The 16,707-nt window shown below is 42.8% G+C and overlaps 1 protein-coding gene across 1 annotated transcript in view; it reads left to right on the top strand.

Annotated features, from left to right (window-relative positions):
• Positions 1-16,469, top strand: part of SERPINI1 (serpin family I member 1) — a 67,586-nt gene extending 51,117 nt beyond the window's left edge. The window contains exons 6-9 of the mRNA XM_075340655.1: positions 6,210-6,307; positions 9,114-9,200; positions 15,441-15,530; positions 15,884-16,469. Of these exons, the coding sequence (XP_075196770.1) occupies positions 6,210-6,307; positions 9,114-9,200; positions 15,441-15,530; positions 15,884-15,960 (352 nt within the window). The 3' untranslated portion in view covers positions 15,961-16,469. The remainder of the gene's footprint in view (positions 1-6,209; positions 6,308-9,113; positions 9,201-15,440; positions 15,531-15,883) is intronic.
• Positions 16,470-16,707: the final 238 nt, after the last annotated feature.

The raw sequence follows: 16,707 nt of genomic DNA, 5'->3' as shown, positions 1-16,707 counted from the left end.
CACATGATTGTGATGTCACCAAAGGTGCGCAATCAATCTCCAAATTGGAAGCTATACTGATTCAGTGTAACTCCTGCTGCAGACGCTGTGGGCCCCCAAGAAAGTGGGGCCATGGGCATTTGCCCTACCCTAATTCTTCAGTTTAGGCTGCTTTCATACATCCGTGTTTTGCCGTCCGGCACAATCCGGCAAAAAAATTGAACGGATCAGGCGAAAAAACGGATCCGTTGCATCCATTTTTTTCCATGCGTTCCTTCCGTTTTTTTGACGGATCCGTTGTGCTACTGAGCATGCGCAGTTCAACAAAGCGGATCAGTCTTTGGATTCCGTCATATGCCGGATGATGACAGATCCGGCGTCCATAGGCTTTCATTGTAACTCACAGCGCCAGACAGTTTTTTTGCCGGAGACAAAAAACACTGAAAGCTGCGTTCCATCCGGACGCCGAATCGGCTATTTACGCCAGATCCAGCAAAAGTAGGATGCAACGCAAGGCCATGCGGCACAATCCGGCGCTAATACAAGTCTATGGAGGAAAGAACTGATCCGGCGGCAATAAACGCCGGATCCGTTCTTTTCGGTTTTTACCGGATTGTGAAAAACGGATGTGTGAAAGCAGCCTTAGTCCGCTTTAAGATATGTGATATACTACATGATTCAAAAGAAGTATGATATTCTGGGTGTACAGTAAGAACAGTACAACTGTACAGCAAAAACTGACAGAATTATGAAGCTTTTAGCATTTTCACATTTATAAGCAGAGATATTTTGCTAGGATGAAAATAAACATATATGATCACAGTCACAATGTTCACAGGCTCGGAATCCTAATCTTCTGGTGTATATAGTTGTCATTGAAGGACTGTTTAGTAAAGCTCTGCTGTTGAAAAGAAAGTGGTGGTCTCTTTGTCGAAATGGGTTAGCATGGGGTCCTGGTGAGCCGAAGCCATTGGCAACATTCGGCCTACACAGGCGTTCCTCCCCTTCGAGACTACCTCACACACCCACTCAGGACCTAGTCTTTCATATAGAATGCCGGGGTGTGGGGAAACAACACCTTGCCCACGGATATTGCCCCGCAGTACTCTACGCAGCGGACAGCTATATCTTTTGACTCCCCCCAACATAGGAACATTCAGCTCTGCTGAGCATTGCTCTTGAGTTTTCTGTGAGCGAGCTGCTGGTAATGGAGTCCAGGTCCTTTTCGCCCCCTATATTATATGTTGGAAGAGAGTAGGGTCGGCTCCATATACATTAGACTGCCAGCCAATGCTGCTGATTTCATATCGTTCAGTTGAATTTAGTCTGTGTATGGGTGAGATAACTCTGAGTATAAGCATGGGATTACTATTAGATCAATGTCACATTATTCCTAAATTTACTGAGTCAAATAGGTATCGTTAAGGTGTAGGGATGATCGAATACCTCAAATATTCTACTTCGCGAATATTTCCCGAATAGGTCGCCGCTATGCGAATATTCGAGGCGCAATGCAAGTCTATGGGAAGCCCGAATAATTCCGAATAGTTGTTATTCGGGTTTCTCATAGACTTACATTGCGCATCGAATATTCGCGAATAGTCGAATAGCGGCGACCTATTCGGAAAATATTCGCGAAGCCGAATATTTGAGGTATTCGATCATCCCTAATAAGGTGCAATCCTGAAAATCTGTAGAAAGCATTAGGGTTTGTACAGTTAAATTGGACTCTACTAAAAGGCCTGACATTAATAGATACAATAGGAAAGGATCCTGTAGACTTGTAGTTTCAGCGGAGAGACTTTTGAAAAGAGAAAAAGATTTTTCAAAATTTGAATGTTTCATAAAAGTAACATTAACGTTATTCAATCCAGTATATGTATTGTAAGGATGTGCAGAGTGTCAGCACTGTGCATGCGTTTACTCTACTATCATTATAGAAATCATATATATTTTTTATCTTCTTCTCCACACTAGATATCACCCAGTTAATCATTTTGACGATCCTCCGTACTTGACGTTGCCTAATTCATGTTTCCTCTCTGATCAGGGTTGCTGTAGTGAAAGTAATATACAACAATATCTGAATAAATACATTAAAAATCAATTCTGGTCCTGGTAGGAAAAAGTTCATCTCAGTTTTGGCTTTATTTCATCATGATATATGGGATACTGTAGGTTAGCAAGATTGAAATTTGATGGAGTGATTCTGTAATTTCCCTACTTAGCTTTGTGAGATTAACTGCTGGTTTTCTCAGCGCTGGCTCCTGATTTAAAATGCAGAAGCGGTATGGAATTTTATCAAAGCACTAAATAAACAGTTATAAATATTTATATCTGCTGACGAGAGGAGGCAAACTATGAAGTGCAGAATACAGATAATGTCCACCGAGAATGAAAAGCCACAGCGCAGAGTGATAAGTTCTGTTTTGCGTAATCCTTGTCAGACAGACATTAAGAGAAAACCAATTTATCTAAGTTTAAAATAACTATTTCTGCTGAATGTTTGGATTAAAGTAAAAATTACTTGCCAATGTGGATTCTCTAAATCGATTTTTATGATCCATTCATGTTCTGCACAATAAAAAGAAGGTAAGAATAATTTTATTTGCTTTTGTGCCTAAGGAAAATACTGACCTGGGTACTGATCTAGTGGTAACTGTGTTTGTTGTGAGAGCTGCAAAATTCAAGACATTAAAATGCAAGGAGTCAACCAATGTCTGATCAGAGAGGGTCAGACTTCTCACACACGCTATGGTACCACTATCCCTTTGCTCATATAGAAGGCTTGAGCCGCTGCACTTGTCTGTTGGGTGTGACGCACTTGTCTGGGTACGCCTTGCTTGTCTGCTGGGTACGCCTTGCTTGTCTGCTGGGTACGCCGTGCTTGTCTGCTGGGTGCTCTGATCAAATGAAATACACACACTTTACTCTCCTTTTTTGCCCAGTGTCTGATTCTTTTTTTCTAGGGTAGATATTTTAAATTTCTGTTTTTGTTACTCCATATGTAGAATGCTAATAATAATAATTTTGAACCATACACAAGTTTAGGTTCTTACAATTGGGCAGATGTTTAAAGGTGTGCTCTCAAGTTTGAAAGTTATCCCCTATCCGTAGGATAGCTGATAACTTTCCAATTGCTGTTGATCCGATCTCTGAAGAACCTTAGCTGAATGGAGCGTAAGTTGATCATGCGCACTGCCTCTCCATTCATTCTAAAAAGAGCGCCAAAGATCAGCCAAGTATTGTGTTTGGCAATATCCAGCCGAGCGTCAGTGTACATGAGCGACCTCGATCTAGTCCACTAAATTGGGACTGTTTAGGGCCCCAGTTTTTGGCATTGGTACGAGCCACGTTGATCAAACCATCAGTGACTGAAAAGTTATTCCCTATCCTTTCTCTAGGATAGGGGATAGCTTTTTTTAAATTTGAGGAAACTGCTTTAAGGCATATAAGTTAGTGCTAGCACCCCTGGAATGTGAACATAACGTACGCACAGTTTAATGAAATGTGTATAAGGCCATCTCCAAAGACTTTGTGCACTGTTGAAACTAGGATACCAATGTTGTTAAGTTTGCTAAGCATGGAACCGTCAAGAACCTCCCATGATGTCGGGGAAAGAGGAAAATTGACAAGAGATGTCTTCAAAGGTTGGTGCGAAATGCGAATGGAGGAAAAAACACCACGTCAAATATCTGAAGGCTAACCTGGAAAAGTTTGTGGTCATGTTTCAACAATTACCATACACCGCACACCAAACCAAGCAGAGCTTTATGGGTGAAGGCCAAGAAAGAAACCATTGGTAAAGAAAAGACATAAAAAGGAATGACTAATCTTTTCCAAAGAGTTCTTTCACAAATCACAATCCTTCTGGGAAAATGTTTTGTGGATAGATTAAATAAAATTAGACTTTTTGGCAAAGCAACAATTTGTTTTCAGACAGCGCAATGAAGCTTATAAGGAACAGAACACCTTAACAACAGTTAAGCATGCTGGAGGATCCATAATGCTGTGTGGTTGCTTTGCTGCGTCTTGTACTGGAGTCCTTGACCTTATCACAGGAATCATGAAATCAGAGGTTTATCAAGAGATTTTAGAGTGAAATCCCCTACCCAGTGTAAGAAAACTTGGTTTCAGTCGAAAATCCTGGGTCCTCCATTAAGACAGTAAACCAAAGCAGACATCCAAAAGTTCACATGAATGGTTAAAAAAGAAAAATGGATTGTTTTAAAATGGCCAACAATGTCCTGACCTCAATCCCATTTAAAATCTTTGGGGTGCGCTGAACTCTGCCATTGGGAAAAAGAACCTGCAAACATTCAAGAGCTTGAGCAAACTGCAAAGAAAGAGTGGAAGAAAATATCAGCGGAGAAGTGCAAGAAGCTTCTAGATGGCTACAAGAAATGTTTGGAGGCTGTCATCAATGCCAAAGGGTGTGCAATCAAGTATTAAGTAGGGGGCCTTTATTGCTGCACATGCTGTTTTATTCTGTGTGTTTTTTTCTTTTGAAATTGCCACATGTAAGTCAATAAAAAAATGTTTTATTGTTGTATTACTTTGGACCACTAACTAAAAATTCCTGAGTATATAACTTTGGTACATTTTCATCTATTTCTGAAGCTATTGTGCCGTGTATGAAAAAAATGAAAGAGTGCCAATAATGGTGAGCAGCACTGTACTGCTATATTAGCAGATGAGGACAGTCAAGGGACCTGACAATTTCCCATTAACACATCAATTTGTCTCTTCTGACAGATTTTATTAGTATTTCAAAGTGGATTTTCAGCTCACTGAGCGATCAGGTTACATGCCAGAAGAGGTGAGTGAAGAAAGGGACGAGTTAACTGTGACAAAGAGAGACAGCGGCAAAGAGACACTAAAGCCTGCTTTACACCTTGCAATTAAGCCTACGATATCGTATCCGATCGTACCCGCCCCCATCGTATGTGCGGCACGTTCAATTTCTTGAACGTGTCGCACAAAAGAATAACCCCACGTCACACGTACTTACCCTTCCATACGACCTCAATGTGGGCGGCGAACATCCACTTCCTGGAGTGGGAGGGACGTTCAGCCTCACATCGATGTCATGCGGCAGCCGGCCACTAGAAGCGGAGGGGCGGAGATGAGCGGGACGTAAACATCCCGCCCACCTCTTTCCTTCCGCATAGCCGGCGGGAGCCGCAGGACGTAGATAAGCTGTGTTCATCGTTCCCGGGGTGTCACACACTGCGATGTGTGCTACCCCGGGTACGATGAACAACCTGACCTTCAATTTTTAGGAAATGAACGACGTGCATGCGATGAACGTTTTACCGTTCAATCGCACGTAGATGTTACACGCTACAATGTAACTTAAGATGCCGGATATGCGTCACTTACGACGTGACCCCGCCGACACATCGTAAGATATATTGTAGCTTGTAAAGCGCCCTTAAGACTGTGCTTCTAGAAGTGTTTTCACCCCACAGTCCTGGATTCACAGCTACAATGCTCAGTACTGCTGTATGTTGTGCTCTGTGCAGCTGTGTGTGATACAGATAAGGGAGCAGGATCTTCTCTTCATTTTCTACTGTGTATGGGAGACCACAAAGCAGCTAGTCTCCACTCGCTAGATCAGAGTCGACTGGAAATTAGAGGTGGAGCTTGAAGAGGGGGAAAACTAGTGAAACATGCCTTACTGAGGATACAAGTCAGAAATGTCTAGAAATAGTGCTAATCCTCATATGTACACACTGAACAGATTATTCTGAAGGTGTCTAAAACAACAGGTACATTTCACTTATATAGTGCATTACGGTGAAAGCACAGAAATAAACATCTGAGGAAACCATGATCACTTTTCTTGTCCAAAGGCTGGCCGCTTTGTATCAAAGTCTTTTTCAGGAGTATGGCTGATTTCCAGTCTATTAGTGAACTAAGTGCTAGGGAGAACTTTGTTTCCCTTCTTTACTTTCTGCGGAGTGCACAAGGCAGCATAACAATGCAAACAAGATATAAGACGAGAGCAGATGACAAGTCCACTCTAAAGCATAATTTGACTCGTCCTGTAATTCACATGGCTTGAAAGGCATTTTATGGGTCTATTATATAGATAAGATTATACTGATCCCATCCAGTGGCTCCATTGCATTCAATTTCCTGATGTTGTTCTTGTCGTCTCCGCCGCAGTACAAACCTTTTTTTATTATTTTGTAAGCTGCTTTAATCTCAAATAACCTGTTTCATAGGTTCAAAGTGGAAGAAACGGTTGATCTGAAGGATGTTTTGTCAAGGCTTGGCATCGCACAGATATTCAGCAGACAAGCTGATCTGTCTGCAATATCCGGTATGATATCACTGCAGCATTTGTAACTTTCAGTTTCCAGCTTTGGCTGTCAGCATACTTTATTGCTCGTATTTATCTTTCTTATTTATTATATTGCACAGGCAGCCCATTAATAATGCATTGGGGTAATCCGCGCACAGGCTTCTCGCTTCCCACATGTTGCAGAGACGATTCTCTGAATATACATTGAAAATCTTTCAGCTTTCTGAATATAAGAATAGTGAGGCTAGCAATATTAATTTGTGTTAATGTTTCCATTGCTTATAGAGAAATTGATACAGGCCCTACCGAATGTGTATTATGTGCAGGAGCTTGTGGAGTCGTATTACTGCCAATCATAAAGTACTTGTGCATCATAAATGGAAGTGATCTATTAAAGTTTTATTACTCGGGCTTGGTAATTAAAGTGGATTCCTTATATGCAATGCAGAACTAAACACTGGCTGTAGAAATAAAAAAAAATCCATTTTTAAAGAACCATCAGGTCCAAGCTCCACCTAAACCGAATTTCACTCTTCACTTTGTGTTTGCCGTTTTTTGGATTTTTTTTTTTTGTTTTGTTTTTATAAATGTCATTATATTACAGAAGAAGTCTCAGCTAAATTTCTAAACTGTAATCCCTCCTAATGTATAGATCAGTGGGCACATTTAGTGAAATTCTTACCAATCTTCATGTTCCCCTGATTTCCAGCTCCGCTTGGTCCTCTTCTGGCCCACATGACCTGAAATCGGACTAGCCAGGGTCACACCGGGGCTTATGTGTGGACTGGAAGTTGCGTTTTCAAAGTAACTCTTTGGAGCCTTGTTCTGTGTCTCGTAGTCTTTCATTGAGAAAGCCGTTGCATGGCATATATTGTGTGAGCGTAGTCCAGAAAACCGGAGGGGATGGTGATTGCTAGGTATTTTACTACACTTGCATACATAATTAGGATTGATTATGGAGTATAGATTTTTCTAAGACTTCTTTTAACACAAGACACTCAATGACAATCTCCTGGAAATTTGATCAAAACTGCCTTTCTATGGTAAACTACACACTGCTGTGCACAGTTCCAAAATTGAGATACTCATACTTGTATATTTAAAGGGAATCTGTGACCACTTTGACCTTTTAAAAATGTTAATATGGGCACACAGGTAATAGGATGCTGACCATAGCCTTACCTGTATGCCTCATAGCCGATACCTTGTTGATGAAATATCATCTTTTATCGCTTTATGTTTTGAGTTCTTCCAGGCTATGGGGTGTATGCTGCCCAGTACATATCCCTGCCTCCTTGCTTCATTAGTATTGTATTCACTGCCTACTATCGTCAGCCTACATGTGACTTGTAGTTCCTTTTCTGAAATCCTCCTATGGGCATTGGCGTCATTCACTGTTCCGCGCAGGTTCTGGGGAGTCACTGCTACTTCGGCTCCTGTGATCCCCGACACGATGTGGAAAGTTGCTCTCCCCACTTTCTTCCTCCCTTCATGCCCGTATAGGGATTTCATACTTAAATAATATCCAGAAATCTTGCCACACAGCTAGCTTTAAAAATCAGAATGTAACAGACTAACGTCACCACTTTTAGTGCACAGGATTTCAGAGCGGGAACTACATGTCACAAGCAGACTGTGGTGACAGTAGGCAGTGAAAACGATGCAGCCTACACCCCATAGCCTGGAAGAACTCCTTAACATAAAGCGATATGATAAGATGATATTTCAAAAACAAGTTATATACTATGACACTATGAGGAATTCAGGTTAGACTATTGTCAGCATCATATTACCTATATGCCTATATTAACAGTTTAAAAAGGTCAAAGTGGTGACCGCTTCCCCTTAAAGAGGATCTTTCGGCAATCGTGACTAGTCTTGTTTTAAAAGTAGCAAATGGAGTATCTTTTGTTACAACTATGCCTTATGCTGTTACTCTATTATTTCTCTCCAAAATGCACCAATAATTTCTCAACGGTGTGGGCGGGCGGCCTGCTGGCTGCCACTCTGTGCGGCCGGGTGGCTGTGCGGACTGCGGCGGCTGGGCGGCGGGTTTCCTAGTCTGTCCGCGTTCCCGCCTTCAAATGATGGCCCCGGGAGTCAGCGAGTGTGCAGATGAAGCACTTGCACGCGCCGCTCCGGGCGCCATTTCTTTGAAGCCCGGACCGCAGACAGACTAGGACACTCGCCGCATCGGCCTGCTCCACCACACAATTGCCGCTGCCACCACTGACCCGCTACCGCCGCTGCCACTACTGACCTGCCAGCACAACCTCTGCCTCATGTGACCCCCGCTCCACCTCCACCACCGCTGCGCCCCCCCCCCCCCACTGGTAAGACAACGCCGGAGTATAAGACGGACCCTTTTTTTTTTTTTTTCTTTTAAATCTCTAAATTTGGGGTGTGTCTTATAAACAAAAAATACAATATTATATATATTTGAATGAAAATGTGTTAAAGTCTAATAATGGGCAACAGCAGAAGATAATTTCTTTTTTTGCAGTGATTTGGGATTTTTTTTTTTCTGATTTGCTTCCATTGGTGCATAACCACATTAAGGTATTACATAGCAGTATCCTATAAGGACATGATCAGACTGGTCATCCACAGCCGGCCAGACACTGCTTTAACACTTCAGGGATAATGGAGCTGTGAAAAACTACTGAGCTCTCCCAACCTTAAATGTGAACATGTGAATGGTGATTCGTATGTCCCTCTGCATGCACCCCCTTCCTTATTTCTCCTCCTGGTAGATGTTCTCTCTTTAATGTTCATATACGATTGCAAATTCTTCATTCTTGTAACCAATCTGTATTGTTTCCAGAGAACAAGGATCTCTACGTTGATAAAGCTGTGCACAAGTCATATCTGGAGATTAATGAAGAAGGATCTGAAGCAGCGGCTGCCTCTGGTATAGTACAGCGTCAGGGTTATAACATTATGGAATGAAATTTTCAATAGTTCATTCTCCTTTTGGTTTTATTGTACATCGCTGCGCTGTTAAATTTTCATGTTCATTCTGAAGGCGATGGGATTAAATCAATGGAGAATATATTCTATGATTTTCGTTCTAATATATATTATTTTTAGCTCTAGTGATCTGTTTGCCCACAGCATTTTATATGGTTTCCAAAAACAGGCAGGCAGATTTACAGAACCTGAAAGGGAATTTGTCACTTAATCTGAGAGCAACATAACATAGTAGCAGAGACCCTGAATCCAGTAGTGTGTCACTTGCTGGGCTGCTTAGTGTAGTTTTGATAGAATTTTCATTTTTATTTTTTTTTATCAGCAAGAGCATATCACTAGCGGGACTAGTAAACCTGCTGCCAGGAAAGCAGTCCATATTCAGCAGCTCTCTATAACCACACCCTCAACACTGATTGGCAGCTTTATGTGTACACTGTACATTAGCAGAAAACCGCCACTATTGTGGGCAGGGTCATACAGCGCTCAGTATACTGAACACTGGTATAGCTGCAGCAGATAAAATAGTAATTTTATCCAAACTGCCTCAAGCAGCTCAGTAAGTGACACATCCCTTTAATCAGAGTCTTTCACCTACATTATGGTGCTCTCAGATGGGTTAGTACAAATCTGTTGACAGATTCCTTTTTAAGCTGCTCTGTATACCCTGACCTTGCCTGTAAGGTGTCATAACAGCAGTAGCAGTTCTGGACAGTATATTCATGTTCCAATAGAGCACTGCTTGTATATCTTCGGTCTATTCATTGAAATACTAGGTAATTGTATGTGTCACATGCAGCTAAATATACACTATTCGTTCTTGTGCAGATGTCCATATTTTCAGTCTGAGTGCCATCCGTCAAAAATTCGGATCATACTCGGACCAATGTTATTCAATGAGGCAGTGCACGTCTATTATTTTCATTGAACCAAGTGGTCAGCGCAAAAAATCGCAGCATGCACCATATGCTTCTGACAATTAGATGGCAGTCTACCTTTCAAATCTAAGGGGCACTTTGCACACTACGACATCACAGCTGCGATGTCGGTGGGGTCAACTCGAAAGTGACGGACATCCAGCGTCGCAGTCGATTATCGTAGTGTGTAAATCCTTTTTGATACGATTAAGGAGCGCAAAAATGTCCAAATCGTATGATCGGTGTAGCGTTGGTCATTTCCATATTTCGGAAGGACCGATGTTACGATGTTGTTCCTGCGGCAGCCCACATCGCTGTGTGTGAAGCCGCAGGAGCGAGGAACATCACCTTACCTGCGTCCTGCGGCTCACGCCGGCTATGCGGAAGGACGGAGGTGGGCGGGATGTTTACGTCCCGCTCAGCTCCACCCCTCCGCTTCTATTGGCCGCCTTCCGTGTGACGTCGCTATGACGCCGCACGACCCGCCCCCTTAATAAGGAGGCTGTTCGCCGGCCAGAGCGACGTCGCAGGGCAGGTGAGTGCATGTGAAGCCGCCGTAGCGATAATGTTGCGATGGGGGCGGGGACTATCGCGCTTGGCATCGCAAGCATCGGCTTGCGATGTCGTAGTGTGCAAAGTGCCCCTTAGAGTCCATGAAAAAATCTGACCGCACTCAGATGACATCCAAGTGTTGTCCAATTTTCACAGACTGACAGAATGGAGAAGATGGAGATTTTTTTTTTTTTTTTTTTCTCCAACTTCGAGAAAAAATGGATCCCACTCTGCTCCCACTCTGCTTCCTCTCTGATCCCACTCTGACCCCCATAATCTGACCTTTTTTCCTGGATGAGGAAAATACAGTCGAGTGAACCCAGCCTTAAGTATATTTTAACAGTCTAGGATATATAGTAGCTGTTTTTTTTGGGGGGGTTTTATAGCATAGCCCACATGTATCATATAGTGGATATGTAGTTTGTGCTTAGGCCATAGAATACCAAGCAAAGTCCAAGGCTGTCACTGCTATGCCTGCTCCTGCTGTTTGTCTTTCAGATTTTTATCTGTAAATTACATAGATAGTGGAATGTAATCTTAAACTTCACCTTTCCTATAAATAAAAAGATAACATATGAGAGAAAAAACATTTTCAATATATAGGGAATGTCCAGTTTTCTGATAAGATGTGATTTACCTCTTCAGTGCTCTTCACCCCTCATATATGTGATAACGGTCTGGTCCCCTGATTTCCCTGCAGTCACTCTGGGCTCCGCAGAAAGAGTTGTGCGAGATGCAGACTTTTTTATTTTTCGTTATCAGAGACCAGGCTCATCCATGGTATTTATCTGCTATTGCAGCTGGACAACAATGAGGGCCATGTATTACTAGCCAAGCCCAGGTTTCCTCTAAAGGTCCAGTCACACTAAACAACTTACCAGCGATCCCAACAACGATAGGGATCGCTGGTAAGTTGCTAGGAGGTTGCTGGTGAGATGTCACACTGCGACGCTCCAGCGATCCCACCAGCAACCTGACCTGGCAGGGATCGCTGGAGCGTCGCTATACGAGTTGCTGGTGAGCTCACCAGCAACCAGTGACCAGCCCCCAGCGCCGCGTGGTAGAGACTGCGCTTGGTAACTAAGGTAAATATCGGGTAACCAACCCGATATTTACCTTGGTTACCAGCGCACGCAGCTACACGTGCACAGAGCAGGGAGCAGCGCACACCGCTTAGCGCTGGCTCCTTGCTCTCCTAGTTACAGCACACATCGGGTTAATTAACCCGATGTGTCCTGCAGCTACATGTGCACAGAGCAGGAGCCGGCACTGACAGTGAGAGCGGCGGAGGCTGGTAACAAAGGTAAATATCGGGTAACCAAGGACAGGGCTTCTTGGTTACCTGATGTTTACTGTGGTTACCAGCCTCCGCAGAAGCCGGCTCCTGCTGCCTGCACATTTAGTTGTTGCTGTCTCTCTGTCACACACAGCGATCTGTGCTTCACAGCGGGACAGCAACCACTAAAAAATGGCCCAGGACATTCAGCAACAACCAACGACCACACAGCAGGGGCCAGGTTGTTGCTGGATGTCACACACAGCAACATCACTAGCAACATCGCTGCTACGTCACAAAAGTTGTTCGTTAGCAGCGATGTTGCTAGCGATGTTGCTTAGTGTGACGGGGCCTTAACTCCCCCCCCCCCCCTTACAGATGATGATGTGCCCATCCACTAGACTTTGCTGATGTTAAAGCATAGTCTAGAGGTGCCTGCCGCATATTTTCGGTAGACATTGATTAACCCGGTTGGTTTCAACTTGAAGGTGCAGCTATCTAATGTGTTTGAGCCTCATCAGATGTTTTGTTACCACTGGAGGTAGGACGCTACTACCAAAGATGCCGAAGCTCATTCTGATATACAGACTATAGGCACATGAGTGCTTGGCTATCAAACATGTATGGGTAAATTTACACATATTGGCAGTAGGGAGAAGTCGTGACATCTTCTCCCACCATGACTACATCTAGGATCCAGGCATCAGGTTACAGTACTGTGATTATACCAAAGGTAGGATGTAAGGATGAACATACAGTAGCTTTAAAGGATTTTTCCAGTTTCATAAACCCTTTTCCAGTGACTGCAGTTTCTTTTAAGAAAAATCATTTATGCTATACTCACCCTTTCCTGGTCCAGCAAGGAGTTTCCACCGCTGCTCCCAGGCCAGGGATTGTTAATGGCTGCAGAGCTGAGCCCAGCAGCTCATGCCATCAATTAGGACAGAACTGCTGAGCTCAGTGACTGGCTGCAGTGCTGTCATGTGACTTCAGCGCTACAGACAAAAACATGCCAGGGGCACCTTTTGGGAGACTAAGGGGTACTTTGCACGTTGCGACATCGCTACTACGATCTCGTCGGGGGCAAATCGAAATTGACGCACATCCGGCGCCAGTAACGACGTCGTAACGTGTAAAGCCTAGAAGCACCGATAAACGATCGCAAAAGCGTCGAAAATCGGTGATCTGTGTAGTGTCGGTCATTTCCATAATTTAGCTGCAGCGACAGGTACGATGTTGGTCCTCGTTCCTGCGGCAGCACACATCGCTGTGTATGAAGCTGCAGGAGCGAGGAACATCTCCTACCTGCGTCCCGCCTGCAATGCGGAAGGAAGGAGGTGGGCGGGATGTTTACGTCCCGCTCATCTCCGCCCCTCCGATTTTATTGCCGTGTGACATCACTGTGATGCCGCACGACCCGCCCCCTTAGGAAAGAGGCGGGTCGCCGGCCAGAGCGACGTCGCAGGACAGGTAAGTCCGTGTTAAGCTGCCGTAGCGATAATGTTCGCTACGGCAGCTATCACAAGATATCGCATCTGCGACGGGGGAGGGGACTATCGCGCTCGGCATCACTACAATCGGCTAGCGATGTTGCAGCGTGCAAAGTACCCCTAAGCGCTGGACCCAGGGAGGAGAGGCAAGTAAAGCACCATTTGTTTTTTTTAAACACACTGTGTCTGTGGAGATGGGAGAGTCTGAAAATAGAAAACCCCTTAAAAGGAGTTAGAAAGTCGTTGTCTTAAAACAAGAAAACAAGTAATTTCAGAATGTGTTGTTTTTTCTTTTTTTTTTTTTCCCTATTTTATTTTTTTTAATGTCGTCAGGAAAAAATATTTTGTTGTAATCATGACCACATCCATGAATGTGTATAACTGTAAATGCAGATCCCCTGTAATCTACATTGTATGTACTAGTATATACACTATGGTGCTCAGCACATTGTTTTTGTTTGTTTGTTTGTTTTTTCTCTCCTTTCACTGAACTGAAAGATTTATCCCAAATCCAATAACGTTTTGTTCTCTACTGATGGTCAAATAGTATACCGTAATTAGATAAAACGTTTTTTGCCAAAAGTTCCAAACAAAATCACTAATAAAAGAACTGCTCTGATTTTATGAAAATCGGTATAATAAAACGCTCACTGCAGCCGTTATGGGAACCTGTTGGCTGATGTTATTTGATAGAATGATAATACATTAGATTTTTTTCCATATTTTATATTTTTCTGTTCAGTGTTGTCTGTTCCTTGTGACTATACCCTGAATCTTCACAAAGCATTTAAGATTGTTTGTTTTTGTTATTTTTAAGCTGTAAAAGACCTAAAGTACTGATGCTCCATGTGACAAAAAAAAAAAGATTGCCATAAGTAGCTGGTCATTTACAACTATGGTCAATGGGTGTTATGGTGAGAACTATGATATGGAAATAAGGACTGTATGGGACCTATTATTGTGAGCCATGGGCATGTTCATGTTGTACTAAGAGCGCTGAAAGAATAAGCAGACCTAGTTACGAGTCCTGAATATTTATAGGGGGAGTGTTGTCTCTGCCTCCTCCATCAGTCTCTGTAATGGCTGAAAGACTGCTGTGTCTATACAGAGACACAGCCACATGTCAATTTCTCCTATATTTCACAATACAAAGACTGCCCTAATTTAATGGTTTATTCTTGTTTCTGTAAAGAAATGGCAAAAATTTATTGTAAAAATAGCTAATTTGAGAACATGAATTTAAGCTCCAATTCCATGTATTTAAAGAGGACCAACCACCAGAATTTTCATATGTAAACTAAAGCCAGTGCTATACTGGCACTATCATACTGATTCTATATATACCTTTTAGTTGTGAGACTTGATGTAGACTTTCTGAAACATAGGCAAGTAAAGTTTGTGAAACACACTGGTATTTGATCAGAGGTGCAACACGATGTCCAATAGGTGGGTTGAGTTTTGCTAGTTATCCCCGCCCCTGTCTGCAGGCCTGTCGTTCCTTCCCCCTGTCCTTCTTCTCTCCTGACTCCCCCTGTCCTATCTCCCTCCTTCCTCCCCGTGTAATAATAAAGACAGGGGGAGGAAGGACAGGCAGGAAGACAGGAACGGGAATAACTAGTAAAACCCAACCCACCTCTTAGATATTCTGTTGCACATATCCATCAAATAACAGCGCATTGCAGAAACTTCACTTGCCTAGATTTCAGAAAGTCTACATCTGATTTCACAACTAAAATGTTTAGAGTCAGCATAATAGCACCAGTATGTCACTGGCTTTAGTTTATATATGAAAATCCTGGTGGTTGGTCCTCTTTAAGTTAAAATGTGCCGAAGGTGGACAACCCCGTCAAGACCCGCACAACTTTGATGAACTGGAGCCAATGTCTTTATTTTTTTTGTGGTTTTCCGGTTTCTGTCCACTGTGATTGCATTTTCTTGTTTCTCTGTAGGAATGATTGCCAGTAGTAGGATGGCAGTGTTGTACCCCCAGGTGATCTTTGACCACCCCTTCTTCTTCTTGATTAGAAACCGCAGAACTGGTGAGTTCTCTTCTTGCATTTTTTGTAACCATGAGGTAACTTCTGGCCTTGTGCATGCAGCACATGACGCTCCTGCTGCCATTTAATACGGGTCTTTCATCTGTGGTAATGGGATCTGTGCCTCCGCTCCTCTCCGATCGCCTCCAGAGCAGTTTTGTCCTCTGTTTTTGTCCGCTTTGCTCCTATCCGCTGAAGTGAACATACAATCTTGTTCCAGCAGTTATGTAACCTCCTTTCCGGGAGCTGTTCTGCATGTTTATCACTGCTTCCCAGCACTTGCTTGATACATTTTACGAAATGAAACACGGCATGTCCTACAAATCCATTGTAATCTGATTTTGCTTCTATTTTAGGCTGTGTCTTGTTTATGGGAAGAGTCATGCACCCAGAGGCACTGAATTCTGGTGGTCATGATTTTGAAGATCTTTAGTCCTATTCATACATGCATACATATGGAAAATAATATCAAAGCACATCGTTTGCAAAAAAATATCATCGATGTTTGTTGTATAAATGTTTCTCCTCATTCCAGGATACTATGTAATAAACGGTAAGTTGAATGTGCGTAGGGCTTTTATAGATTTTCTAAAAGGAAAAGCTGAATACCATTGTGAAAAGAAGGCTCTATCCAAACGTGGATGAATCCTGGTAATTATCATTTCTGACAGTGCACTGTACATTACGGTCTCGATACTGTGAAAGCAAAGATTGTTGAGAACAGAAGTCGGTGGAAATCCTACATGTAGAACTATCGCCTCCAGTATTACATTTCTCTCTGTGTTTGTGTTTCTGGTGATCGCCTGCCAAATAAAGCTGTATATGTGGAAATCTATTTTTATTTAGAGCATCTGTGTAAAGCTCCTGATTCATTCCTCACACCCAGACTGGGTGCAATGTGTGTTTTGTGTTCTGCTATAAAGTTGATGTTTTAGACATATAGCCACGTTTCCAGTTTCCTTATTTCATGGTATGTAAGTGCCATTGGGCTTCCATTAGGCCTGATACTATTTATTCTGTCTTTTCTTAAAATGCTTTATACAAAGATGTAAAAAAATGTTAAACAGGGTGTCCTGTTTCAGAAAGTCTCAGGGCGCAGTTTGTTTTACTTACCCTTCCAGTTTTCACCAAAAAGTCTCACCGCTGCTTCTAGTATCGAATATTGGCTACAGCATTGATA

Source organism: Anomaloglossus baeobatrachus, chromosome 3 (genome assembly GCF_048569485.1).
Source record: "Anomaloglossus baeobatrachus isolate aAnoBae1 chromosome 3, aAnoBae1.hap1, whole genome shotgun sequence".
In the NCBI taxonomy this organism is placed as follows: domain Eukaryota; kingdom Metazoa; phylum Chordata; class Amphibia; order Anura; family Aromobatidae; genus Anomaloglossus; species Anomaloglossus baeobatrachus.
This window is presented reverse-complemented; position numbering and strand designations above follow the sequence as displayed.